The sequence below is a fragment of the Diceros bicornis genome, chromosome 32, assembly GCF_020826845.1.
Source record: "Diceros bicornis minor isolate mBicDic1 chromosome 32, mDicBic1.mat.cur, whole genome shotgun sequence".
Lineage (NCBI taxonomy): Eukaryota > Metazoa > Chordata > Mammalia > Perissodactyla > Rhinocerotidae > Diceros > Diceros bicornis.
In genome coordinates, this window is record NC_080771.1 from 11170717 (window position 1) to 11197980 (window position 27264).

Here is a 27264-nt window from a genome sequence, read left to right on the forward strand (position 1 = left end):
CCACTGGCCTCCTGCCGGCCATAAATACCACCCGGCCCCAAATACCACCCGGCCCCGTGGCAGGGAGGCCGAGCCCCTAGGTACACCTAGGAGGTTATATACGCACCCAGTGCGGGCCCCTGGAGGAAGGGGCAAGGGCTGCCCACCAGCCCCCAGTCCCCAGCTTCTGTGCCTTCTGGGGGCTCCTCAGCCCGCTCACCACAGAGCGGGCCCTGCAGGCTGGGGCGAGCTGGGTCAGCCCACACAAGAGGGCCCCTCGCACAGGCTCCTGCCCTCCGCACTAGGGCCCACTCGGACGGCCCGGGCCTCCAGGTGGAGCGGCCATCCCTGCCCATACAGCCCATGCCACCAGCGCCCAGAGCCACAGCCGAGACACCATTTCCTTCTGAACATGTTTCTCATCTCTGAGGGGAGACGGAGCAGAAGAGGAGCCTCCACTCAGGCCTCCACCTCCCCAGCTCCCAGAGTTGCAGCAGAAACAGGCCAGCGAGGCCTCAGGACCCAGTTCCTCGTCCAGCAGGGTGGACACGTCCATCACACCGGCACCGGCCTTGACTTCCCTGCGGGAGGGGAAGGGGGTCCATGAGCCTCGTCAGGAGAGCAGGAGAAGAGGGAGCGAGGCAGAAGCACACAGACAGCAGGCAGTGGAAGGACACCCCAGCCCTGAGCAGCCGAGCTCCCAGCACAGCGCTGCATCCCAAGGTGGCCGGGCGGGCGGGCGGCAGGCAGCCCTGGGCCGCCGGCCCCACACTCACCTGGAGACTCTGCAGCCCCAGCCGTCAGGCTGAAATCAAAGTGACAGGCGTCTCACTGGTGAGCTTGCCTCAGGCCAGGACCCTCCCAGGACCCTGCTGCCCCTAGCCCCCCTGCTCAAGCACTTGTCAGGCCCTTCCATGAGTGGGGCCAAGCGGGGGGCCAGATTCCAGCCATGTGGCCAGACTCAGTCCTCGCCTGGGACATGGGGTGAGCCCTGCCCTTCCCCTGACCCTGGTCCCCCGGGGGGTGCCAGGTCTGCCTTGGAGGGTGGATGTTGCGTGAGTCTGGCCAGCCCAGCCTGGGAGAATTGTGTCCTGGGCCTAAGTCAGCAGCCCAGCTAGGAGCCAGAGGGCTGGGCCCCTCCTTGCATTACCCCCTCCTCCAAGGGGCCTTCTATTTCCCATCTGTAAAATGGTCCCAGCATTGTCCACCCCGACTACTTCCCAGGACCAAGGAAAGTGGTGAAACAAGTTTTGGTCAAGTTTTGTAAAATTAAAAAAAAAAAGAAAGAAAACAAAAAGCCCATCCAAGTAAGGGCAGCCCAGTGGCTGTGACCAACCTGTGTGGAAGCTCGCCCACCCACCCACCCTGGCCCACTCCCTGAAGGCTCACCTGAGGGCTGCAGCTTCCTCCGGATGGAGCCTGGGCGGCTAGTGGTCCCAGAGCCGGGTGCCGAATGGGCTCGTGCTGCGGGCTGCGGCGTCTGACAAGCTGGCTCCCACTGTGGTCAGGGGTGGGCAGGTGGGCTGGGGCCATGCTGCCCTGGCTCCCCACCCGCACCGTGCTTCCCTCCCCTCCCCTCCCCAGCCTCCTGAAACTGTTTTCTCTTCTGCAAAATGGGTATGATGATGATACCCTCGCTTCAGGTAGTACAAGAATTAAATGAGATAATACATGTAAAGAAGTAAACTAGTTACTACTGAGCACCTGTGTGCCAGCCTGCTACCCCAACCAGAAGACGACCCCACAGGTACCTCTGAGGCCAAGAAGAAATACCTGGCCTGAAGAGGTTGCTGGGTTTGGGTTCAAGTTCTGGCTCCACCCGCTCTGGCATCTTCCTCTCCCCACCACTCCAGATGTACCCCTCCCAGATCTCCCCTCTGCCCATGAGCAGAAGTCTCTGACCCAGTGCCAGCCCGAGACAGGCCTGTGGTGGTCCCCGTACCTCCAGATGCTCCTGGCTGGACCAGGACCCGAGCTCTGCCCTGCGGGACCCGGGGCCCAGCTCCACAGAGCGGACCCTCTCAGCAAACTTGAGGGAGTAGAGCGTCTCGCTGGTGTTCTTCTCCACGGGGGACACCTGGGAGACAGGAGGGCTCACTCCCCACCCCGACCAGCCATGCTCCCAAGGACTGGAGGGGGCAGCGTGCTCACCAGAGGGAGCTCACAGCCAGCGGACTCTGGAAGGCTTCCCGGAGAAGACTGAGGGAGGGGAGCTGGAGGGCACCCGAGGTGGCAGAAATGGCACAGAGGCAGCAAGGAAGAACTTGTGAGGCACACAGGGTGCATGTCACCAGGTCTGCTGGGGAGGCTAGGGGTGCATGTCACTGACTTTGGAGCTGCTGAGAGCAAGGCTCCCTTCCCTGCGTAGCCCAGGGTACCTGGGAGGGGTCCCTGGTCTTGGAGCTGGCCGCCCGCCCTGAGGCCCTCACCTGCACCACCATGAGGGTCTTGCTGTCCCCGCTGAGCGAGTCCTGCAGCAGGTAGGTGAGTTTGGAGTTGCGGAAGGGCACGTGACCCTGGCGGGAGCGCAGGGCAGCAATGACGTCCCCCAGGGCCGACAGGGACTTGTTGATGTGCTGCGCCTCCCGCAGGCGGCTGCCCTCGGCCCCCGACTTGCCCACGCGCTCCGAGCCGGCCAGGTCCACCAGGTTGAGCTTCCCTGCGGGAAGGGTGCAGGGCAGGTCAAGGCCGCCCTGGGGGGCCGGTGCAATGGGGGCGCCCAGGCCGGCTGCCCAGTGCCCTCACTCACCCGTGGTGCGGAGGCCCGTGCTGCAGTCCACGCCGCGCACCGTCACGATGAGCAGGGCGTGCGAGCGGGAGCTGTGCTCATTCAGGTTGGTGAACTCCGTTGTGCGGTTGGTGTGGCCGAACTCAAACACCTGGGGGCGGGGAGGGCAGAGGCACAGGGTTTGGAGAGGAGTCTTCAGAATCACCCCGTCCCTGAGTATCCCTGTGAGGGGTGTCAGCCTCTGCACTGTACAGGGGAGGAAACTGAGGCTCAGAGAGGCGTGGGGACGTGGCAGAGCCTGCACCTCAACCTGATGTGTCCTCCTCTGCGGGGGGGTGGGGTCTCCCAGCATCTCCCCGCCCGGACTCCGCCCCACACCTTGTTGATGTCGTCCACGCTCTGCACCCGGAACTCCGTCAGCCCCGGCACGTACAGCTGCCCACTGCCGTCCGGGCACAGCCGGATCTCCAGCTTCTCCTGGGGCTCCTGCCCCAGCAGGTCCCTGGAGGGGTGGGCACACGGGGTCACTCCCTCCTCCTCCATCTGCGTCTGCATGCGCTGCGCCTGCCCCCAGCCTGGAATGTTCCCCCAACCCACCACACCTGCAGGAAGCCTTCCTTGAGCATCAGGCTAAGTCCCCCTCCTTCAGCTCTTCCCTGCACTCAATCCCCTGAAGGGCAGAGATCTAATGTTCCCCAAAGTCCTGTGGTGGTGCCACTCCTGCCTCCACGATGCACTGAGCCCCGGTGGGCAGGGGCCCCTAAGCCCCCTACTCTCACTTATCACCACCTGCTGTGGCCTGCAGGGAGGGTGAGGACACTTCCAGGGGAAAGAGCCCTCCTCCCCGCTGCCCGCTGGTATAGGGCAGGGGCCTGGGGCCAGCGGACCCCCTGGGCTGAGTCAGGACATACAGCCTCCAACTCCCTTCTTAAGGGAGACCCCACTTCCCATCCCACATGGCTCCACCCAGCCCTGAGGACCACAAAACTGCCCACCTGGGGGCCTCCACCCGAGGGCCTCCCACCTGGGGGCCTCCCACCTGAGGGCCTCATTGTAGATCTCGGCCGCGCTGACGGTGATGGTGTACTCCCAGTCAGACGCCTTCTCCTGCACCTCAGAGAAGAGCAGCTGCAGGGCCCGCTGGTTGATGCCTGGGTTCTCAGGGGTCCCCTTGGGGCAGAAGCAAGGCCCCAGTGAGCGGGCCTCTCCCCACCACGAGGGGTGGACCATACAGATGCTCACAGGGTGTCTGTGGCCCCCATCCCCCTCGCAGGCCAGCCTCCCTGACCGAAGCTCCCACCTGCCTGCCGGTCTGCCCCCAAAACGCCCTCCATCAGCCGCAAGCAACTTCACCAACTTGGGCCTCAGTTTCCCACCTTTAAAATGGCAGCACCCTGCCAGGACTGCCCTGAGACTTGAAGCAGAGCACCAGGGGAAAGGCGTGGCAGGGGCCTGCACACAGGGGCTGCTGGGTGCCAGAGGCACACCTAGCCCAGGTGGGCCACCTGGGAGGGCACCCGGGGAACGTATGATGTCCCTGCCACTGCCCATGGGGGGCTCAATGTCAGGGAGGCCATGGGCCGGGCTCTGTGGGTGCTGGAGCGGAGGCACAGGCAGAGCCACAAGTGCCCTAGGGCTCGATGGGCTGGCCCGCCTTTCTGAAAGGACATCTGGGGTCCTCCCTGGGGCCCTCACTTCCCCCTTGATGGCACCTCCCACCCTCCTTCCACTTCTGCTGCTCAGCCTCCTTGCCGGGCTCCAGTATTGCCACCCCGGCAGCCTCTCCAAAGGGTGCCTAACAGCCCGGGCCAGCAGGGCCTGTCCCGCCCTCTCACGCCCCTTGCCCCTCCCCTACCTGGGGAACCCCACAGCACCCCCTCAAGAGCCAGGGAAATGCTGACAAACCAAAGACACCTCCTGGGGACAGCTTTCCATTTTTATCTGCAGTCAAGATTCTTCCTCCTCTCAATGTCCCCATCCCTGGCCACACCCCATGGAAAGGGGGACCGCCACAAGATGACGCCCTGCTCTGGCCCTGGGGGCAGCAGGTAAGAGCTGGGGGGCCCATGACAGCCTCCACTGGCCAGTCTCTCCCACTGCCCGGGGCTCTCCTCAAGGGCAGAGACCTGCCCTCATTCATCCTGATGCCCCAGGGCCCAGCATGGGGCAGCCACACAGCAGGAGCCCAATAAATGCACGTGGGTGAAATGAAATCCCATCCGGAGACACTCATGTGGTGTGCCCTGGACTCTGGCCCCAGGCCGAGATCCCTCTGATGCTGGAGTTTGCTGTCGGCCTGCCCCTCCCCCACACCCAGGGGACCATGGCAGGTGCACTGAGCCAGGTGCCCCCCTCTTCAGTGCCATGGGGCTAATGCGAGTAACTACAGGCTCTGCTCCCGGGGTGGTTGTGAAAACCAAGTGAGGCAAAACATGCACCACACAAACCCCGAGACCAATGAGGGAGCCTCTCTATGGCAGCAAGGGGGTGGTCTTCACTCTCTGAACCCCTGCCCCGTCCAGCGGGCACCCACCTCCATTGTGTACGTCTTGCCGGCGCCCGTCTGACCATAGGCGAAGATGCAGACGTTGAAGCCGTCGATGCAGGAGGTGATCAGGGCCTGCACCTCCTGGAACACCTGAGGAGGGGACGCAGATGGGAGGTGAGGGGCTGCCAGGGCTGCTGCGGCCAGGGGCCCCCCGCCAGCTCCAGGTCCAGCCCCCTCCCCCTGACCGCTCTCTCTTTCAGCAATAATACAGCACATGTTATTGTAGGCGACCAGCTCACTGTGCAGAATTCACAACTAATAAGTCACTTACACTAGACATCAGCGGGCAACCTGGCTGCCCAGAGGCTGAAGGGAAGACAGGGCAGTGCTTACTGCTGGCAAACACCTGAAGAAGGGGTCCCCCAGCCCTGGAGCTCAGGAGCACCCCCAACCCCACATTCTCCTGCGCTCACAGAGAGTGCAGCAAAATGAAGGCAGAGGCTGGTGCATGCCTGGCATGTCCTCTGGCCTGTCTGCCTGCCAGTGGACAAAGAACAGGGGCAAAGGTGAAGCCAAGTATGGGGACAAGAAGGCACAGGCAAGAAAGGCTTGGCAGGCTGGCCCTGGCAGAGATGAGAGAAGAGGGGATGCTGAGACCACATGGCTCTCTCAGGCTGAGGGCTCTGCACTGGGGACAAGGGAGGTGCTACAAAGATCCAGGGAACCGATACAACAGGGTGCTCACAGCTAGAGGGGCCTGTCTCAATGCCAGCCACAGACAGGGCATGTGGTTGGGAGAGGCCATGTGGGTGAGTGGGGCCTTGAGAGTGGGAGGGGCCACATGTGCGGGGGAGGGGTCATGTGGGTGGGAGGGGCCACATGTGTGGTAGGGGTAACATGTGTCGGTGGGGCTGTGTGAGTGCATGGGGCTGTGAGGGTGGGCAGGGCTGTGAAAGTGGATGGGGCTGTGAGGCTGTGAGGGGCCACATGGGTGGGAAGGGCTGCACATGGCTCTCTCCTTCCCAGCAGAGGCCTCTAAGGCCCTCAGTCATAGCTTCCCACCCTCTTCTCTCTTCCAGAGGGGAAGGAGAGAGGGACCATGGTGCCCCAGGCTTCTCCATCCTGTCTCCCCACTCTTACACTTCTCTCTGTCCACCCCCACACCATCTCTCCCTCTCCCCCTGAGTCTCTCTGCCTCCCCTCTCTCCACTGCTCTCTGTCCCTTCCCCCACAGGGCCACCACACTCACATCCTGCTGTGAGGCCCGCGGGGAGAAGACCTTGTCCAGCTCAAAGGACACAGGCTTTCCTCTGTGCAGCAGGTGGATGATGGAGTCATCGTCGGGATCGAAGGTCACCGCGTTGGTCGCCTCAGGTCCTTCCCCGTCCTCTTTGGTGACTGGCCGGACACGAGCAATCACCCGGATGTTCCCTGGATCGGGTGGGGGAGGACAGAAGGGTCCAGACCCGGTCAAAACCAGACTGCCTCCACACTGGTGTCCACCAGTGTCTTCAGTAGGCTAGTGGCTCAGGAGCCAGCTGCCTTCTCAGCAAGGCCCCCAGGGCAAGGTGGCCCACAAAGCTGCCATCGGTCACTCACACTACAGCATGAATTCACTTACTGGTACATTTCTTTCCTAGGCAAACCAGCTGAGGGTGGGAGCTTCGCCTTGCGGACAGCAAGGAAAGCTCGATGTGGGGCTCAGACACTGCACCCAGTCTGGGTGGGATACCAAAATGGACACTCTCTCTACATCTCTGGACTTGTTTCCTCATCTACACAACGAGGGCTTGGGTCCCAGTTAGCCAAGGGACTGGTTCTGTCATTCTGAAAGGGCGCTGTGAATGGCAGGACAGGGCTTGGGAATCAGGACAAACAGGACCAGAGAGCAGGTGGACGACTGGCAGTGCGCTGAGTGGGCACAGGCGACGGAGCAGCCCCAGGGGTGTTTGGAGGCCTGGATCTGATCGCACCACCCCTTTGCTTCAAGCCCTTCAGTGGGATCCCAGTGCTCCTGGAGTGAGGAGAAAACTCCCCACCACAGCCAGCATGGCCTCACCTTCCCCTTCACCTGTCCACTCCAACTCCAGTTCAGGTCTCAGCTCTAGCTTCGCCTCCTCTGGGAAGCCCCCAACACCTCCTACTATCAGACACCAAGGGACTCGCGGAGCTCCTCCCCAGCCCTGGTAACAGGGGCGGTGTTGGGTTCTCCGTAACTAGTGATCACTGTCTGCCCTCCCAGCTGCAGTGAGCACCGTGAGGGCAGGGATGGCATGTCTGGGGCCCACAGTCATATCTCAGCGTCTGGAACAGCACTTGGCACAGAACGGGCACTCCCTAGACCTCTGTGCAGTGGACGGGTGAAGTCTCAAGCTTGACTAGGCCCTAGGTCAGAACAAGTGGCATTCCAGCCACCCACCCAGTGCTTCAACACCCGACCCCGTGGCCAGGGCCTGGGGGTAGCCTGCCATGGGCACTGAGACAGGGACTTCAGCACTGGACAGATCCAAATCCGGCTCCGAGGTGGACGTTGCCTGGCCTGCAGCTTTGAGCAGCTTCCCTGACCTCTGCGCCTTGTCTCCTAATCTACAAAGAGGGAGTTACAACAACAGGGCCCAGCTCCGAGGCATGGTGCTGGGGGCCGTGGGGAAGGACAGGATGTCCTCCAGCCAGGTCGGGGGCCCATGCGGGGCACCCCGAGCCCCCGGCAGTCACCTTTCAGCCGCACGAGCTCATTGTGGCACTTCTTGCGCAGCTGCAGCTCCCGGCGGTACTTGCGCAGCAGCTCCTGATTGTTGCCGTTGACCTCCTCGATGGCCTGGCCGATCTGACGGGGACGCGCAGCGCCGTCAGGGCCAGCTCCGCCGGCCTCGTCTGCCTGACTGCTGTCCCCCCACCCCACACGGGCTGCTCACTGCCTCCCGCCAGGGGCTGAGTACTTGACGTGCGCTGGCACAGTCAAATGTTCCCAGCAGCCCCTCTGGGTAGGCACCGCTACCAGGCCCATTGTACTGTGGAAGAAACTGAGCCCCAGAGAGCCTAAGCCGGTGGCTTGAGGCTGCCCTGCTAATTAGCACAGAGCCAGGACTCAGCCCGCGCCCCAGAGCACTAGCACTCGACTACAACGTGACTCGGCTGGACCCCAATTCCATCTCGACCCCTGAGTAGCCGGGGGACCTCAGCCTCCGTTTTCTCATGTGCAAGAGGGGGATAACACCATCTAACTTGTGGATCTGTAGGAGCTGGTAGGTCAAGATCTCCAAGTTCCATTTCACTGGGGAAAGAGGCAAGATGCAGACCACACATACATCTGTCCCCCTTTGCTGGGCAAGAGGGAAGTGTACATATAGGTACATCTACATTGATAGGCTGATGTGTTCATCACGCTCAGAACGCCCTGGGGGGAGTACTGGGAGACAGGCTGCTTTCTGGGAGTGGGCTGGGGTGGCAGAGAGGTTTTTCCTTTCCATCTGATGCCCTTCTGCAGGGTCTGAACTTTCTACCTTGTCCATGTATTACTGACACAATTTGTTAAAGGAGAACTATTTTCTATTCCCAAAATACGCCCGTCTCTCTACTGGGCAGAGCTGTCGTAGATTCAAGGAGCTGACAGGTATAAAAGGCTCCACACGTGGGAGGCACTTAGGAGACACTGGCTATTCTCATTCTGCACAAGTGCAGCTTGAAAGAATTAAATTAAACCGAACCGACGTGAGAAGATATGCCGCATGTATGAGACATAAGGATGTATGTCACGTGTTGGGTTTAACGAGTCATAACACGACAAATACCCAAATGCCTGCCCCAGCCAGTCTGTTTTTCAAGCAGGGTCTGAAGGTGGCAGTGGGTGTAGGGGGAGCTGTTGTCTGGGGGGCGTTGTCTGCATTTTGGAGGGGAGCCCTGGGCAGATGTGCGCTGCCCAGGGGCCCCAGGCCTCCCCCAGCCCCACCCTCGACGGCCCGCGCTCACCTCGGCCTTGACGCTCTTGAGGGCCTCCTGCAGCAGCAGGGGGAAGCCGCGCACCTGCCGCTTGAGCCCGTTGTAGTCGTTGGTGAGGGTCCGCAGTGCCGGCTGCAGTGTCAGCAGGTTGGTCCGGACGCCTATGTGGACACGAGGGGTGTGAGGGGGACGGGGTAGGGGGGCTGCGGCCTGGGGCGGGCTGGGCCCAGTGCTCCGGCTCACCTGCCAGGTTCTCGTGCACGGCCTTCATCTCCACCTGGGCTCTGGCAAAGGCCTCCTCGATGGCCCGGTTCTTGTCCTCCTCCAGGGACTGCATCTCCTCCAGCATCTGCCCGTGGGCCCGCTCCAGCTCCGCCTCATACATGGCGATCTGGCGGCCAGGGCCGGAAGCTCAGTGCCGGGGCAGGGGAAGGCAAGGAACCCCGCCCCTCACCCCTGTGCATGCAAGCGAACACACCACACACACACACACACACACACACACACACACGCACACACAGGAGAGGGGAGGATGGCCGGCTCTCTCCTGGAAAGGTCTCTGGGCTCCACGGAGCTACTCCTCCCCTGCATTATCCCAGCACCAACCCAGGGCCTGGTACATAACAGAAGCACGAGCCACAGGCCCCAGGAGAGCGGGGTGGGGGGGCATTTGTTATGATACCGACTAGAGCTCCTTTCCAAGAGCGGGGTGCTGGGCCCCGTGCGCAGAGCCTCCGTGATTGTGTCCCTAAGCCTGGCTGGGAGGCGGGTTCTGTGATCAGATCATTTTACAGAGGAGGAAACAGACTCAGACAAAACTTGCCCTGGGTCACACGGCCAATGGAGGGTAGAGAGACTGGAACCCAGGTGTGTGGGACCCCCAAGTACTTGACCCCGGCAATGGACCAAAGGCCCACCCCCAGCTTTCCAGCGCAGCAAGCACGCGCTCCCCCGACAGACCCGCTCAGCCTCCCGCGGCCTGCGCACCTGCGCCCGGAGCTGTGCGGTCAGCTGGTGCGCACTCTGCAGCTGCTGCTCCATCTCCTTCAGCACCTGCCTCTGCATGGCCACCTGCTCCTGCAGGTGCTGGTTGCGGGCCTGGGACTCGCTGAGGGCCTGCGTGGTCTTGGACGACTCCACCTCCACCGTCTTGATGACATACTGCGACGTGAGGGAGGGACAGGTGCACGGAGGTGCGTGGGTGCCTGGACCTCACGCCAGAACCCTCAGGAACATCCCACTCAGAGCCCCCGGAACGAGCCTGAGGAGCCTCGAGGTCCCGGCTTTCCAGAATGCTGCAAGGGCCTCCCGGAATCTTCCCATCTTAATGAGTCCACTACGAGCGTGGCTGTGGCCCGGGACAGGGCACAGAACAGACAAGAAGGGCAAAGACGTGGGCAGAATCTAGCAAAGCACCGCGTCCATGCTGGTCAAGCGGCAGGCACCTTGAGTGTTGGTTGCTGGATGCCCACTACGTGCCTGGCCCTGGACGGCAAGAAGGGGAAGGGGCAGGACTGACTGCAGACCTGCAATGATCCTTCCACCACACATACCTCCTATTCACCAGGACAAACCCCTCCCACGTCCGGCCCCGCCCTGGGCGCCAGGGGCCAAGCAGAGGCGCAGTCCAGGCGCACACAGGGCACTGCCCGTGGCTGCCAGGCCCGAGGCTCACCTTGACGGGCGGCGACTGGGCCCGCAGGCTGGCAATAGTCTCGTGGCTGTCGCGCAGGCGCCGGCTCAGCCGCTCCTCCTCCTGCGCCTTCTCAGCCAGGCAGTCCTTGAGCCGCAGCTCCACCTCGGCCAGCCGGTCGGTCTTCTGCTGCACCTCCAGGTTCAGCTCCGACAGCATGCCTTTGTTCTCCGCCACCTCCAGCTGGAGCTGGGACAGCTTGTCGCGGAGCTGGGCGCTCTCCTGCAGGCAGACAGGCAGGCAGGGGTCACTGTCAGGAACCAGGGTCACCGTTAGGCACGGAGCCCTCCAGGCCCACCTGGTCCGGTGCTCACCTGGCTGTGCTCGCAGCCCGTGCAGGGGGCCGCCGGCTTCGCCCGCAGCTCCTGCAGCTCGGCCTCGCAGCGCCGCATCTCCTGCCTCAGTCGCTCGTTCTCCACCATCAGCAGGTCCCGGTGCTTCTCCAGGTCGGTGCCTCCCTGCAGAGAGCCAGGGCCGAGGGCGGGCATGGGGCCAGGGCAGGTCAGGGGGAAGACAGGAGCGGGGAGGCAGACAGAGGGCGAGGGCACGGAGAGAGGAGGAGAGCGGGGGAGAAAGACGGAGAGAGGGAGACGAGAGGGAGAGAGGGAAGAGGCAGAGAAGAAAGGAGGAGCTCGAGAGAGAAATAAAGACAAAGATGGAGGAGAGAAAGGGCAAGCCGGGCAGTGAGGCAGGAAGTGCTCCCCGCCGCGCCCCACCCCTTCCATTCTATTTTCCAGAGTGTGAAAGTAACAAGGAAAGTCGTATTTATACACAGAGTTCACACTCCCATTTTATGTCGGCAAAGGAGAATTAGCCCCCCTCCCCTTGGGGGGTCACACGACCTCTGAGGGCCCAGTGAGTGATGCTAAGTGTTCTCTGGGAGTGTTTCCAAGCAGGACGGGGGTCTGCTTGGCTGGGATGCATGAGGCTCGGGAGAGACGGGGTCACACCCCTCATCCAGGGCAGCCAGTCTGTGCAGAGCCCGGTCTGCCCCCGCCTCCCACAGGACGCCACTGTCGAGCCTCACCAGCTCTGACCGCAGGCGGCTCACCTCCTGGGCCTGGCTACTGAGCTTCTCCTTCAGGTTCTCCACCTGCCGGCACAAAGCCAGGGCCATGGTGAGCTGTGTTCTTCACCTCTAGCTACACCTAGCCTCTCGCCCGACCCCACGGCCCCAGCCCTCCCTGTGTCCGAGCATCAGGCCACACCTGGGACTCCAGGTGAGAGATACGTGGCCCAGTACTGGCAGCCTTCAGCGCCCTCTCCCACCACAGGACCCAGTGAGCCCGGGCTCTTAGGGAAGTCTGGGAGCAAGTGCACAGAGGGGACCCCTGTGCCACCCTGGGCCCACGCCAGGGACAGCTCACCAGGAGACTCAGGAGGCTGACCCTCAGGACGCCTGCCTCTCACAGGCCCCTGACAAGGCTTGTACCTACTTTTCTATTTGTAATTTTATATTCTTTTTTCTTAAAAGGGCCCCCAAACTGTAAAAACTCCAGGCTTTCCAAAACCTGGATCCGTCCTTGCCCAGCCCCTAGAATTTTCCACTTTGAGTGGTTCCTGTTGAGTCTGCCTGTGGAGACAGGTCTGCCAAAGACCAGGGCACATCTGGGACCTGCGTCCACCCCAGCGCCCAGGGTGCCCTGTAGAACTGTGGCTCGTGGAAGGTGTTAGAAAGAGAAGGTGTGCGCACCCCATCGGGAGGCAAGGACCTGGCTCAGCCGGAGCCCGGGGTGAGGAAACCAGCCCCGAGAGAAAGATCCCAGGATGGCGAACTTCACCTGGAGCTGTCCTCCAGTGGCCACCCTCCCTGCAGGACCGAGACCCTGCTGCCACATCAGCCTGCCTCCAGGAACCTCTCCTCTGGAAATAACCCAGAATGCACCAGCATTCATCAGAGCATGTTCAGGGTTTTCTTGCAGGCCATTCCGTGATGACCACAGTGCACCTTGGAAAAGGCGCAGTGAGTCAGACTCCCTCTGTGGAGGATTAGGTGGTGTGGTTTACACAAGCGGGCCACAAGGCATTGGGTTCTTATCACTAAACAACAGGTGACAAAGGCCACTGCTGACAGGGGCCAGCCAGGTGAGACAGGTGAGGGGCAGTGCAGGACTGGCACCCAAGATCCCTCTGCAGGAGGCAGCCACCATGCACTCCCTGCGGGCACAGCCAAGGGGACTCAGGCCCAATGTCGCCAAACTTTGGCCTTTCAAGAGACATTAGGATTTTCAGGGTGTGTGTGTAAAATCTCCCCACTTTATATGGGTGAGATGTCATCATCAGCCTGTGGGCAGCACGGGCTCGGAGCTCCCTGTCTCCGGGGGTTGGAGAAAGTGGCTGAACCACAATAGTCCAGCCTCTGCTTCTCTGAGTGGGTCAGGGGAGGAGGTGCGCCATGGACCACACGGGGTGGCAAAGCTGGTGCCACTTGTCTGCCCAGGCCAATACCCCCTTCCGCTCAGAGTCTAGTGCGTGGCGTGCCCAGTTCCCCCAGCCCTAGAGGGAGTGAGGGGCGGTTTCCACGAGGCAGCCTTTCACGCCTTAGTCAGGAAATTGGAATAACCTGACTACCCAGCATGAGGAGAACGGTTAGGTAAATCATGGTATCTGCACACAGACTGTTATGTTGTCGTTACAGTTATGATTATCGGAGTTTTAAATGAGGTGGGGAAAGGCTCCTCAACATATAAACCCCAAGAGAAATCTGAAAACAAAATTGTGAATACAATACAAAAAAGTAGAGGTCTCTGGACTGTAGAATTATACTTGACAAATTCTTGATGCTCTTCAGTAATTTTTAAGTCTCAAAGACTATGTATTCCTCTTGCACTGCCCCTAGCCTGAAATAGACGGGTCTACCTCCTTTTGAAAGTCTACCCCCTTCCCTCCCTCAGAAATCACCCTAGGAAGATCCACTTGCACTGAGCCGGTGCCCCCAGACAGGCTGCTTCCTCTTCACCGGGCTGGGTGTGCTCTGACTTTGCTTGTCCCCAACGCCACTGCCACTCAGACCCTGATGCCGTGAAGGTGGGGTTTTCCAGTGTTTACTTGGGGGCCAGGATGCCTGCCTGCCACCCGCCTGCAGCCCAGGCTCCTGTTCCCTTCTTGCATCACAATCGGAACTCCGGCTGCTCCCGAGCTCTGTCTGGAATCTCCGAGGGGCGCCCCAGAAGGAGGCGGCTGCAAAATGGGGCAAGGAGGGGAGTTGAGGAAGAGGCTGTAACAGACCCCTTTTGTCAGAGATGTCAGTCACTCAGCCATCTCCTGGCTTGTCTCAGGCAGCAAGGGACAGCCCACCCACACTGTAGGGCGGCCAGTCAGGCACAAACCACTCCACGGGGCGTGGTGACCGTGCCCAGCAGGCTAGCTCCATCTGGGGCTGGGAAATAAGAACGCACGCTGCCCAGGCGGGGAGGCCTTGACCTCCATCAGGGAGTCTGCTTCAGGAATGCCTGGGGGAAGATGCCAGTTTTCCCCTGGACTTGAAGGGAGAGCAGGCGAGTCTCCCAGCATCAGGGAAAACTGTGGGCAAGAAGACAGACAGAAGGAGGCACTCAGAGAAGCACGGAAGGGAGACGGGCTCAGAGCAGTGAAAGCAGAGAGCAGGGAGCTGAGGGTGAACCTGGCCGGAGAGCAGGACCTTCTGCGGTAGGAAGCCCCCAAGGCACCTTCTTCATGCGCCCCCACAGCTCTGAGTCAGCAAGGCTCGTATCTGTACGCAAAGAGGGGAGGGGCCTTCTCCATCGTTCATCAGGAGCCCCCATCCCAGCCTGTGACCAGCACACAGCAGATGCTCAATAAACACTTGAAGTAACAGCAAAGGGTCAGCGCACACTCCCGAGAGCAAAGAGCCAGGCCAAGGAGAACGCAGGCTCCTGACAGGCTGCTGTGATGGTCCCCAAGAAGCATGACGCCAGCCCCAGGGCTGAGGAAGGGACCAGGCTGGGTTTGTGCAACATCCCTCCTCATGCCCAGGCTCCTCATCAGCTGGCGAAACTGAGTCACAGGCCTGGTGCAGAGGGGCCTCGGGGGACCACGGAGCTGGGGCCTGTCTGCCGACCTGACACAAGCCCACATTTACGTCTCTCGGCAGAAGTGGGCTCAGCAGAGGGTGGGGGTGCCCTGTGCAGGTCTGTTTTCTCAGCTGTCTGCTCCCATCAACGCAGACAAGCTGCTGATTACCTCCTACCTCCCGCCAAGCCTGGGGCACCACCGCCGGCTGTCTGCTGAGCAAAACAGGGCTCTCCCATCGGCCGGGCCAAGGCGCTGCAGAGCTGGGAAGGTGAGAGGGCCTGGATCCCTAAGGCCTCGAGTAAACAGCCAGAGGCCAGAGTGGCAGCCCCGGGAGCACCCCACCCTGTCCCCAACAGACTCCCCGTCCCGGGAGACCTGACTCCTGGCTACGTGATCTCTGACCAGGCCTGTCTAGCCCCGTCCAGCCCGCCCTGCCTCCACTGCGAAGTTTTCACATTCGAGTCCTTCTGGCACTGAGGGGCAGCTGAGAACATAATTCTCAGGCCAGACTGCCCAGGTTTCTAGCACCGACATCGGGTAACCTCGGACAGGTCTCAACTTCGCCATGCCTCTCGGTTTCCTCGTCTGTATAATGAGCCTTCCTCATCGAGGATGTCTTGAGGATTAAGTGAGATGAAATGAGATAATATACATAAAGTGCTTAGGACAGGGGTCAGCACACGATAAGTTCTATTATTAGAACAAAAGTCCGTGGGCCGGCCCCGTGGCTTAGCGGTTAAGTGCGTGCGCTCCGATGCAGGCTGCCCGGGTTCGGATCCTGGGCGCGCACAGACGCACCGCTTCTCCGGCCATGCTGAGGCCGCGTCCCACATACAGCAACTAGAAGAATGTACAACTATGACATACAACTATCGCCTGGGGCTTTAGGGGAAAAAAAAAAAATTAAAAAAATAAAAAATTAAAAAAATAAAAAATAAAAGTCCGTGAAGGCAGAGACATTTGTCTGCTGTGCAGGCGCTGTGTTCCCAGTGCCTGGCGCATACAAAGTGCTCAGTAAGCACACGTGGGGAGAAGGCAGAACGCACGAGGGCCAGGTAAAGCAGAGCCTGTGAGTGAGGCTGTCTGGCAGGGCGCCGGGCAGGAGGTGAGGTGGAGGCTGGGGCACACTGAAGGATGCTCACTTCCACCAAAGGTGGAGGCTGCTACTAGGCGCCAGGCAGTGGGTGCCACACGGGAATGTCAGCCCAGAAGGGCCACATCTTCCAACATTTTATGACAAAAAGGAAGTTCGGATTTCTATGTGAACTTAACTAAGATTTAAATGTTAGCAACTAACTCGATCATTTAAAAAGCAGCCCAGGGCCGGCTCCATGGCGTAGCGGTTAAGTGCGCGTGCTCCGGTGCTGGCGGCCCGGGTTCGGATCCCGGGCGCACACCGACGCACCGCTTCTCCGGCCATGCTGAGGCTGTGTCCCACATACAGCAACTAGAAGGAAGTGAAGCTATGACATACAACTATCTACTGGGGCTTTGGGGGAAAAAATAAATAAATAAAATTAAAAAGCAGCCCAGTGCCCGGCCTGGTGGCCATAGTGGTTGAGTTTGGGCACTCCACTTCGGCAGCCCAGGGGTTCGTGGGTTTGGATCCCGGGCACAGACCTACACACCACTTGTCAAGCCATGCTGTGGTGGTGTCCCACATGTAAAGTAGAGGAAGATGGGCACAGATGTTAGCCCAGGGCTAATCTTCCTCAGCAAAAAGAGGAGGATTGGCAACAGATGTTAGCTCAGGGCTAATGTTCCTCACCAAAAAAAATAAAAATAAAAAACAGCCCAATTAAAACTAATAAACCAATTCATCCAAGTTGCAGGATACAAAATCAACAAATAAAAATCAGTTGTTTCTACACACTAACAATGAACAATCCAAAAAGGAAATTAAGAAAACAATTCCATTTACAATAGCATCAGAAAGGATAAAATACTTAGGAATAAACTTAACCAAGGAGGAAAAAGACTTGTTTCATGAAAACTACAAAACATTGCTGGAAGAAATTAAAGACACTGATAAATGGAAAGATGTCCCATGTTCATGGATTGTGAGACTTAATATTGTTAAGATACTCAGAGCATCTACAGATTCAATGCAACCTCTATCAAAATCCCAAGAAAATTTTTTGCAGAAATAGAAAAACCCCTCCCAAAATTCATATGAAATCTCAAAGAACCCCAAATAGCCAAAACAATCTTGAAAAAGAAGCACAAAGTTGGAAGTCTCATGCTTCCTGATTTCAAAACTTACAACAAAGCTACAGTAATCAAAACAGTGTGGTACTGGCATAAAGACAGACATAGAGACCAATCGAATTGAATAGAGAGCACAGAAATAAACTCTTTTATACAGTCAAATGATTTTTGACAAGGGTGCCAAGACCATTCAATGGGGAAAGGACGGTCTTTTCAACAAATGTTCTGGGAAAACTGGACATCCACATGAAAAGAATGAAGCCAGACCCTTACCTTACACCTTATACAAAAATTAACTCAAAATGCATCAAAGACCTAAATGTAAAAGCTAAAACTACAAAACTCTTAGAAGAAAACATAGGGGAAAAGCTTCACGATATTGGATTTGGCAGTGATTTGTTTGACATGACACTAAAAAGCACAAACAACAAAAGTAAAAATAGATAAATTGGACTTCATCAAAATAAAAACTTTTGTGCATCAAAAGACACTATCAACAGAGTGAAAAGGCAGCCCATGGAATGACAGAAACCACCTGCAAATCATCCATCTGATAAGGGGCTAACATCTAGCATATATAAAGAACTCCTACAACTCAACAACAACAAAAACCCAATTCAAAATGGGCAGAGGACTTGAACATTTCTCCAAAGAAGAATGGCCAATGAGCACATGAAAAGATGCTCGCTATCACTAACCATCAGGGGAATGCAAATCAAAACCACAAAGAAATATCACTTCATACCTATTAGGATGGCTATTATTAAAAAAAAAAAAAACAGAAAATAATAAGTATTGGCAAGGATGTGGAGAAACTGGAACCTTTGTGCACTGCTGGTGGGAATGGAAAATGGTGCCCCCGCTGTGGAAAACAGTACGGTAGAGTCCTCAAATAATTTAAAATAGAATTATCATATGATCCAGCAATTCCACTTCTCGGTATACACCCAAAGGAATTGAAAGCAGGGTCTCAAAGAGAGATGCACACCCATGTTCATAGCAGCATTATTCACAGTAGCTAAAATGTGGAAGCAACCAAAGTGTCTACTGCTAGATGAATGGATAAGCAAAATGTGGTGCATCCATACAGTGGAATATTATTCTGCCTTAAAAAAGAAAGAAATTCTGCCATTTGCCACAACATGGATGAACCTGGAGGGCATTATGCTAAGTGAAATAAGCTACTCACAAAAAGACAAACACTGTGATTCCACTTATATGAGGGTCCTAGAATAGCTAAATTCATAAAGACAGAGAGTAGAATAGGGGTTGCCAGGGGCTGGGGGAGAGGGGAATGGGGAGTTAGTGTTTAATGGGGACAGAGTTTCAGTTTTACAAGATGAAAAGAGTTCTAGAGATGGATGGTGGTGAAGGTTGCAGAACAATCTGAATGTACTTAATACCACTGAACTGTATACTTCAAAATGGTTAAGATGGTAAATTTTATGTTATGTGTATTCTACCACTTGTTTTTTTTTTTTGCTGAGGAAGATTCACCCTGAGCTAACATCTATTGCCAATCTTCCTGTTTTTGCTTGAGGAAGATTTGCCCTGAACTAACACCTGTGCCCATCTTCCTCTATTTTATATGTGGGTCTCCACCACAGTATGACCACTGACGAGTGGTGTAGCTCCACGCCTGGCAACCGAACCTGGGCTGCCAAAGCGGATCGTGCCGTACTTAACCACTAGGCCACGGGGCCGGTCCCACCACCACAATTTTTTTAAATGGTTAAAAAAAAGAAAAAAGCAGGCCAAACAAACAAGACACATTTGAGGGCTAGAGCTGGTCTGCCAGTCTGTGGCCTCTGAGCACAGTCTGTTAAGGTTCTGTCTTGAGGTGCAGGGGCAGTGAGGGGTGAGGTGCAGTCTGGGCGTGTGTCACACTGGCAGGAGCCTTGTAAGCGTGGAGGCCACCACTTCAGGGACATGCACAGAGGAGAGGGGAGCTTGAGGCCACCAGGACATGGCCTGGGGTCGTTGCCAACGTCGGGGAGGGTCGTTGGACTAGCTACGGCCTCCCTTGGTCGCCAGACCAAGACCAGTGACCTCTGTGGACTGAGTCAGCCGGGGGCCCAAGGACTGAGCACTTTGGCCTGAGTGCATCCCACAAGGAGCACGGTGAGCTCCCAGTGAATGCAAACCTGTCCACCTGACACTTACCAGTGGAGAGGCCTGGATAGACTCCTACAGCCCTCACAAGCCCAGGTTCCAACACTGTTAACAGCAGCCCCATTGACTGAGTCAGCTTTGCCAGCAGGGCAGGAGGGCTTCGTAAGATAATCACTTTGAACCCCCCAATCCTGTCAGGTAGGTACCATTGTTATCGCCATTTTACAGGAAAAAAAACTGAGGTTCCGAGAGATTAAGCCTTGGTTAAACAACTTGCTCAAGTTCACCTGACTACCAAGTGGTGGACCCATGATTGGAACTCGGGTCTCAGTGACCCCTGTAGAGCCCTCACTCTTAACCACTAGGCAACACTGCCTCTCAGGAAGAGCACTGAGGGAAAGCAGCCACAGTCAGGAGGCGAGTGGGGACAAGGCTGGGAACAAGGCACCATGAGAATGAGGCGGGGTGTACCCCCATGGGCTTTTCTTAGAGAAGCAATATTTAGAAGACCAGGAAGGTCAGTCTGTGTCAAACCACAGTGAGGCTGCCAGGAGATCAGAGCAGGAGTGACATCTCACGAGGCATAGCGCTTTACGGTTTACCATCCATTTTTCTGTCCCGTCACGATTGATCTGCCCAATAACCACAAAGCGACGTTTATTAGCCCCAGTTCAGAGACTGGGAAATGAAGGCTCAGAGAGGTAGTGCTTTGCCACAGCTGCACAGCTGGCGAGCGGCACAGCAGGACTAGAACCCTGCTCACAATTCCAAATTCAAAACCCTTCCCAAGAACAACGATGCTGGCAGCGGCAGCAACACCAATAACACTGGACCATCTCATCGGGTGGCTATTATGTCCATTTTACAGATGAGGAGACTGAGGTGCAAAGTGCTGATTAACCAGCCCAAGGTCACACAGATAAAGAGCCGTGGCAAAGTTGGGATCTGAACCCGGCTCCAGGCCCACAAGGCTGGCCCAGCTCCACAGGGCCGGACCCTCCAGAGAGGGCCTCAGAGACCTGGAGCTTCAGGAGCATCCCCTGAGAAATCTCCAGAAAAGAGCTGGCAGTCAGCAAGTTCAAGCATAAGATGTAAGCAAAGACCGAGCAGCCTTCTGAATTCTCCAGATCATCCGCGGGAGGATGAGGAGGGGGCGGGAACGTCTGGAGAGCTGCGGCTCCAAGACACCAGGAAGGCCGGGACGCTTCCCCTTCAACTTTCCCTCTAAAACGTAAGTAGATTTTGCTAATTAAAGGAAAAAGAATATTTTTTTAACTTGCTTAAAGTCACAAAAGGCCATACATTATTATGATTTCATTTATATGAAATGTTCAGAAAGGGCAAATCCATACAGACAGAACACAGGTCAGTGGTTGCCAGGGGCTGGGGGGAGGGGGAAATGGGGAGCGACTTAACAGGTCTTTTTAGGGAATTTCAGAAAACGTTCTGAGATTAGATAGTGGTGCTGATCGCATCACCATCTTAATATACTTATGACCATCAAATTGTCTACCTTAAAGGGGTGAATTTTACAGCATGTGAATTATATCTCAATAAAGCTCTTAAAAAAAACAAACTTGTCTGAAAAGTAGACAGCCTTCACTGGGGAAGGTCAGGGAAGGAAGAGCTGATGATGAGCTGTCAACACGGGCCAGATGTGTGTCCTGCAGGGTGGGCCCCGGAATAGCCGCACAGCCCCACAAGGCAGCGCCTGGCCCTACGTTCCAGCTACACAAGCCTTGGTTCCACCCTTACACTCATCTTGCTCCTCCTGCCACAGTCCCTTTGCACGACTGTTCTCTCATCTCAGAACGCACTTCCCCTGCTCTGTGCCAGACCTCATCTCCAGCGCTGCTTTCTCAGGGAGGCCGTCCCTGACATCCCGGACAGGTCCTGATCTCCCCTACAAAGCCTCCTGGTCTAAGTCCTCATGCCCTGTGTGTGTGCCCACCTGCCAAGCCCTTGTTCCTCTTCCAACTTTATGTGGGTGCAAGTAACAAATGTCCGTCCTCCCCCAGACTGCAGCCTCCACAGGCCAGGGCGCACCTGTCCACCTGGGAACCCCCAGGGCTCGGCTCAGTGCCCAGTACACACCAGGCCCCCAGCACACAGCTGAGGAGGAAGGTGGCTGGGCATCAAAGGAGGCAACAGTGATGTAAGCTGGTGTGTCACACCCTGCACAGAGGAGCCCCCGTCTGTGGGCAGACAGGCCCAGAGGCAACAAATAATGGGGTCACAGGGCCCTAGGGACACCCCAAGGAAGCCTACCCAACTCAGCAAGGGGCAGATGGTCAGGACAGATAGTTCTTGAGAAGAGGAAAATAAACTGCATTTAAAAAGTACATAGGGCCAGCCCCATGGCTTAGCGGTTAAGTGCACGCGCTCTGCTGCTGGCGGCCCAGGTTCGGATCCCAGGCGCGCACCGACGCACCGCTTTTCCGGCCATGCTGAGGCCGCGTTCCACATACAGCAACTAGAAGGATGTGCAACTATGACATACAACTATCTACTGGGGCTTCGGGGGGGAAAAAAAAAGGAGGAGGATTGGCAATAGATGTTAGCTCAGAGCCGGTCTTCCTCAGCAAAAAGAGGAGGATTAGCACGGATGTTAGCTCAGGGCTGATCTTCCTCACGAAAGAAAAAAAAAAAAGTGCATAAAGGGCCAGCCCTGTGGCTTAGCGGTTAAGTGCGCGTGCTCCGCTGCTGGCGGCCCGGGTTCGGATCCCGGGCACGCACCGACGCACCGCTTCTCCGGCCATGCTGAGGCTGCGTCCCACATACAGCAACTAGAAGGATGTGCAACTACGACATACAACTATCTACTGGGGCTTTGGGAGGAAAGAAAGAAAGAAAGAAAATTATTAAAAAGTGCATAAAAACCTCTGCTGCCCCCTGGAACTGAGAACAAGTCACTGTGTTCAGTGATGTTCCCTCGAGCAGAGGGTCCACGCGGCTGGGTCATCTCTTTGGATGACAGAGCGGCTGGCTCTTGAGACAGAGAAAGAACGTGGCCCCACCTGAAGCAGGGCTTTGCACAGGGAGCCCCAGGCCCAGAGCTCAGGGTACAGGATGCAGTGTAGGGATGATGTAGAGACAGGGTTGGGGATCTAATGGAAGTGGGGACGGTCAGACACAGGCACGAGAGGCAGACACTGACGATGGGAGTGGGGAGCTGAGCCCCAGGAAAGGGGCCTCAGGGCCCACGAGGAGGTGGGGAAGGAGAAGAGAATAAAGCAGTCAGGCACCCAGCACAGGCCTCAGGGCGGGAAGCATCCCTGTGCCTTCCTGCTCTACTCATGTCTACACCACAGCCCATCACTTCTGGAGAGGCAGGTCCTGGCCCCTGGTAACCACGAGGAGTGGGCACAGGATGACCAGGATGGGAGGCCCAGGCCTGTGACTCTTGCCATCTCACCCTCTTGTGCATTCCTGAACCAGGAGAGGAGACCCCATCTGTCTAGTATGCTGGTGGCCTGGTGGGTGCCAGATGCCCCGGGCGATGTCCTCCGACCTACTCCACGGTGGGCGGTGGGCAGTGGCCTCTGCCCGTCCCAGCCTCCCCAGGTACCTGGTTCTGCAGCTGGGTGGCTGTGGCTTGCTGGTCACTGTCGCGGAGGGCCAGCCTCTCCCGTAGGGCCGCCAGCTCCTCCTGCAGCTGGGCTTTCTCCTCCTGCAGCTGGGACATGGCCTCCACCATCCTATGCACCACGGGGGCCGCACTTGGCGGCCCCGACAGGCTCGAGCACCTCCCGCTGCCAAAGAGCCGCCCACCTAAGAGCAAAGTGCGGCCATCAGCAGGGCAGCCGAGGTCCCATCCTGGTGGAGGAGAGGGGCCTGGCGTGGCAGGGCAGACCATCTGGACGGGGAGGGAATGCAAGCAGAGGGGATGGGCGAGCCGGGCGAGGGCTGGGGGCAGCACAGCTGGATTACAGCCAGGGGCCTCCGGGGCCTGCCTCAGAGGAAGCCCCTTCAGCTTAGAACTTAGGAAAGCAACTTTCACTGACTACTCCCCTCAGAGCATGAGTTCTAGGTCTGATGGGTGATACCCTCTCCATGGCCAGCCCGCAAGGAATTCCAGCTGAGAAACACATGCCTTCTGGCAACAGCAGAGGAGGAGCTGCGGCTTTCTCCCTGGAAAACACTATTCTTGTGTCCCAGACCCTCTCCAGAGTTCAGAAGAGAGGCGGGACTCCCCAGCCTGCCCCTGCCCTCTGCAGGGGGTGATCACCTGCACTAGGAGAGGGAGCACGGGGAGGGTGTGCATGTGCAAGGAAACGACAGACCAGGACATGGAGGCAGACACAGCACGTGAGCAGGAACACAGCCAGGCCCGCTCTGGGACAGACACCTGCGCTCGGCGGGACTGAGCACAGGGACCACACAGGCGGGAGGAAGTGATGAATACCGGGGTGGCCGGGGCCTCAGCCTGAGTCCTCCTCCTCCCACGGCCTTCCACTGTCCTGTCACCAGGAGCAGGAGAGAGACAGACAGACAGACGGAAGGACAGAGACAGAGACAAGGCCTGGGACCTGCTAATGGGGCCTGGGATGCTTGTCATAGCTTGCTTCGGGGACACCAAGAACAGCCACGGTCTCCGAGGCGGGGAGCTGGTAAGGAGCTCGGAGGAGGGAGAGTGGGGCCGAGGAGAGGGCGGAAGGGCGCCTCCTCCCCTCGCGCAGCCCAAACCGGGTCCTGGCCAAAGCCCTGACAGGCAGAATGAGGAGTCCCACAGTGAAGCACAAAGAGCGCCATCTGCTGGCCGCGAGCCTCGCTCTACGGGGAGGAGCAGGGCTTCTGGGCTCCCACACTAGGTCCCCGGGGGCCGCAGCCCTGTGCAGGGCAGGACAGGGGGCCTCCCAGATTCTGTGAACGAAGCCACCTGCGCCTGAAGTCACACACCCGCTGGCAGCTCTGACCGCAGGGAGGCAGCAGTGTGCTCACTGAGACTGCAGAGAGGCCAAAACATTGCAGCCTGGCTTTTGGACGGGGCTGGAGCGGGGAGTGTGGAGGGAGCAGGTCCTGGGCAGGCTGGGACATTCCAGCACTGTCCCCAGGCCAGGTAGACGATGAGAAGCCCCTGCTCCCACTCTAAAGACAGCAGGCAGAGCTCACGCAGGCCGGCTTTCCCCTTCCTTCCAACCTTTAGGATGGCTCTGGCTCAGGACCCTCTAGAGAGCTGGAACAGTCACTGGTTGGCTAGTGGCCCTGGCCGTGTGGCCTGCGCGTGACACAGAAGGCATGTCACACACAGTTGGGTAAGCTTCTGCTCTCTGTTCTAGAGAGAGTGAGGTCAGACGGATGCTTCCAGGCCTGCACACGGGGCTGCCATGAGCAGCATGTGACCGGGACGACCTCAGCCCTTTGCAGACCGCCGTGGGGTGGCAGGGAACACAATGGACTCCAGGTCCAAGAGCTGGTTCTTCACGTAAAAGATGTGTGGGAGGGGCCCCTCAGGGTCTTCCACTGTGAAGTGGGGACAAGGGTCCTTGCCCAAAGGGGCACTCCTGGGAAAGGAGCCTGGAACCCACAAGGGATGCACAGGTGTGTGCGAGTGCTACCCACAGGACATGGGAGAGCTTTTCTCCTCTGGGACACTGCTCAGACCACAGAAGGTTCTGAGACACCGGCAGAGCCCACGCCTGGTGGGGTTCATCCTGACATCGGCACCGTGCGCACGTGCCAGGGCCGCTGAAAGGGGGCTGGAGAGCACTTGCTGAAGGAGAAAAGGCCTTGAGGAAGCTAAGGGAGGTCAGAGGAGGAGGGAGGAGAGAGAGGGGAGATCAAAGGGGCAGGGGGGTGAGGGACTGAACGGGCCCTTGCACGGAGGAGGCTGCACGCCTCTCCATAGGTCGGTTCTCAGGGCAAGTTTTCAAGAAAGAGGACATCCTGAAGACCCTGCCTGGGCGCTGCCCCTCGTGAGCTCTCAGGCCCAGGGAGCCGGGGGGCCGACCCTGGCCCCACCGACAAGGGTGAGTCCTCACTCCTAACTGGAACTGGCCTTTCTCTCCCAGCAAATCAGGAGAGCCCACCTGGTTGGCTGGACGATGCCCCTCTTCCCAAAACCTGTCCGCCCACACACGTAGGCCAGACCCCACACCTGCCGCTAAGTGCCTGGCCCAGACGGGGAAGACGGCTCTGGCACAGCCTCAGAGAAGGAGTGGCTCCTTCCACCCGCGAGGCAAGTTCAGACTCACAAATCAACCTCTGCTCAAAGGAGGAGGAAAACAAGAGAAAGACCGACTCCTTTTCCTCCTCACACTCCTGGCCTCCCCTTGGGCTCCTGGAGGATGCCCTTTCCCAATTACCGCTGGGGTCAGGATTCCCGCTGGGGAACTCCACAGAAACGACCCGTAGAATCTTCCAGAACCAGTCAGCCTTGCCAGAGAAGAGTAGAGCCACCAGCTCCTCTTTCCCGGCCTCGAGTCAGCAGAGTGAAGCCCCGTCCTAGGGCCTCTGGGTCCCCAGTAGACCCACGGATACAAGGGGAAGGGGCCAGGCCTCCCTCCGCAGGTGCTGGCGTCTTTGAGGCTGCCACCTCGCCCTGCTTTTGACAGGTGCTGGGAAAAGACAAAAAGCAGGGAAATTCAACCCCAGCCCACGCTGGCCAAAGCCTCTTATCACCGAGTGGGGCCCTCGGTGGCACTGGGAGGAGGGCGTCCCTAGAGTAGGGACAGGCAGGCTGAGGTCTCTGAGTTCCGTGTCAGGCAGCCAGGGTTTGGCTGCACCACCTCCAATCAGCAGGACAGTGTGCGAGGACAGCTCAGATGCCAAGAGACTCCCCTCCAGCTTGAGCCATGGCTGTTCCAGGTCGGTGGGCAGACTTCCTTTACCTGTTTTCTCTGTATTCATGGTGCCACCAGCTTCCCGGGCCTCCCGGTCCCGCCGGGGGGCTGGCGCCTGCCTCCTCAGGAGCTTCTCTTCCTTCGTCCCCTGACTCTTGCTCTCGCACCCTTTGTCCTGCAGGGCCTGCTGCCAAGACACAACCAGAATCCTCACGTGAAGGGGACAGCAGTGGGGAGGGGAGCCCCTCGAGCCTGAGGATGGTGCGCTCCTGGAGCTGGCGAGGCCCCCGGGCCCCCAGGGCCATCCCTCACTGTGTGGGGGCGTGGGGACGATGAGGCCCAGAGTCTGGAAGAAAATGTGCTCAGATCCCATGCAAGACAGTGCGTTCTCCTGGCGCCCGTCGGCAGCTGGCCCTCTGCACCAGCGAGGAAGTCACCAGCACGGTGGCCCGCTCACTTCGGGCGCGCAGCCCCACCATTCACAGGCCCGGCCAGCCGCCCCAGGACCACAGCCACCTCAGGGCAGCTCCCCGCGATGACAGCGGCTCCCGCCTCCAGACACACCAGCCCAGGACTGCCGAGGAGGGTGCCCCCGGGGCCACCTGAGCAGGGGAAGGCCACGGCCCACTCCCCATAGGACCCGTCTCCTGGTCAAGGAGGAACGGAGGCAAAGAAGGCCGAGGTAGGGCAGACCAGCCGACAGGCGGGGAGAGGCAGAGAAGTGGCAGAAAGAGTGTTCCACCCGGAGAAAATCCCCTACAGCTCACACAGAAAGACGTCCGAGGCAAGCAGCAGAACCACACACAGTGCCATCCCATGTGAGCATACCAGAAATAAAACAGGCATGGAAAAAAACTGGGGGAAATACACAGAGAGTGGTCCTCTCTGGGCGGTCGGGTGATGGCACAGCGGCGAAGAAGAGAAAGACACATCACTTACACCATAGGGGGAATAAAAAGAAACTCAACTGCGAGAAAGCGGGAAGAAGGGAAAGAACGCTTTACGTTTCATTTTGAACCCAGCATCTCCATTTTTAACCTTAGAAACCTCTACGGTGTTCTGTTTTGTTCTTTAACGTCAACAGAAGTTATCTGGGAAGAGAGATCATAGACACGATTTTGCGGGTCTTTGTGCCCGCCCACCGGCCGTATTCAAAACAAAAAGACAAATGCAATGTTGAAAACGATGCCCGAGGCTAGAGTTGGAGGGGCCAGGATGTGAAGCCTGCCTCTTGTGAGCTGTGTGACTGTGGGCAAGTTACTTACCTTCCTGAAGCTCCATTTTCCCTACTCTTAAGACAGAAAAGAGAATAACCACTGTC

General features: G+C 58.0%; 1 protein-coding gene across 8 annotated transcripts in view; it reads right to left on the reverse strand.

Annotated features, from left to right (window-relative positions):
- Positions 1–33: 33 nt before the first annotated feature.
- Positions 34–27264, reverse strand: part of KIFC3 (kinesin family member C3) — a 37770-nt gene continuing 10539 nt past the window's right edge. For 3 of the 8 annotated variants that reach the window (XM_058527905.1, XM_058527908.1, XM_058527911.1), the window contains 18 exons: positions 25992–26130; positions 22730–22932; positions 11855–11920; positions 11142–11285; positions 10810–11049; positions 10122–10295; positions 9378–9525; positions 9165–9295; positions 7911–8022; positions 6445–6626; positions 5241–5345; positions 3747–3877; positions 3086–3209; positions 2729–2858; positions 2409–2638; positions 1922–2056; positions 1369–1477; positions 34–560 (listed from right to left, as the gene is read on the reverse strand). In XM_058527905.1, the coding sequence (XP_058383888.1) occupies positions 535–560; positions 1369–1477; positions 1922–2056; positions 2409–2638; positions 2729–2858; positions 3086–3209; positions 3747–3877; positions 5241–5345; positions 6445–6626; positions 7911–8022; positions 9165–9295; positions 9378–9525; positions 10122–10295; positions 10810–11049; positions 11142–11285; positions 11855–11920; positions 22730–22932; positions 25992–26130 (2529 nt within the window). In that variant the 3' untranslated portion in view covers positions 34–534. Of the gene's footprint in view, positions 561–755; positions 785–1368; positions 1478–1921; positions 2057–2408; positions 2639–2728; positions 2859–3085; positions 3210–3746; positions 3878–5240; positions 5346–6444; positions 6627–7910; positions 8023–9164; positions 9296–9377; positions 9526–10121; positions 10296–10809; positions 11050–11141; positions 11286–11854; positions 11921–22729; positions 22933–25466; positions 25556–25991; positions 26131–27264 lie in introns of those variants that run through there. The other 5 variants (XM_058527910.1, XM_058527912.1, XM_058527907.1 and 2 more) reach the window with 4 other exon arrangements.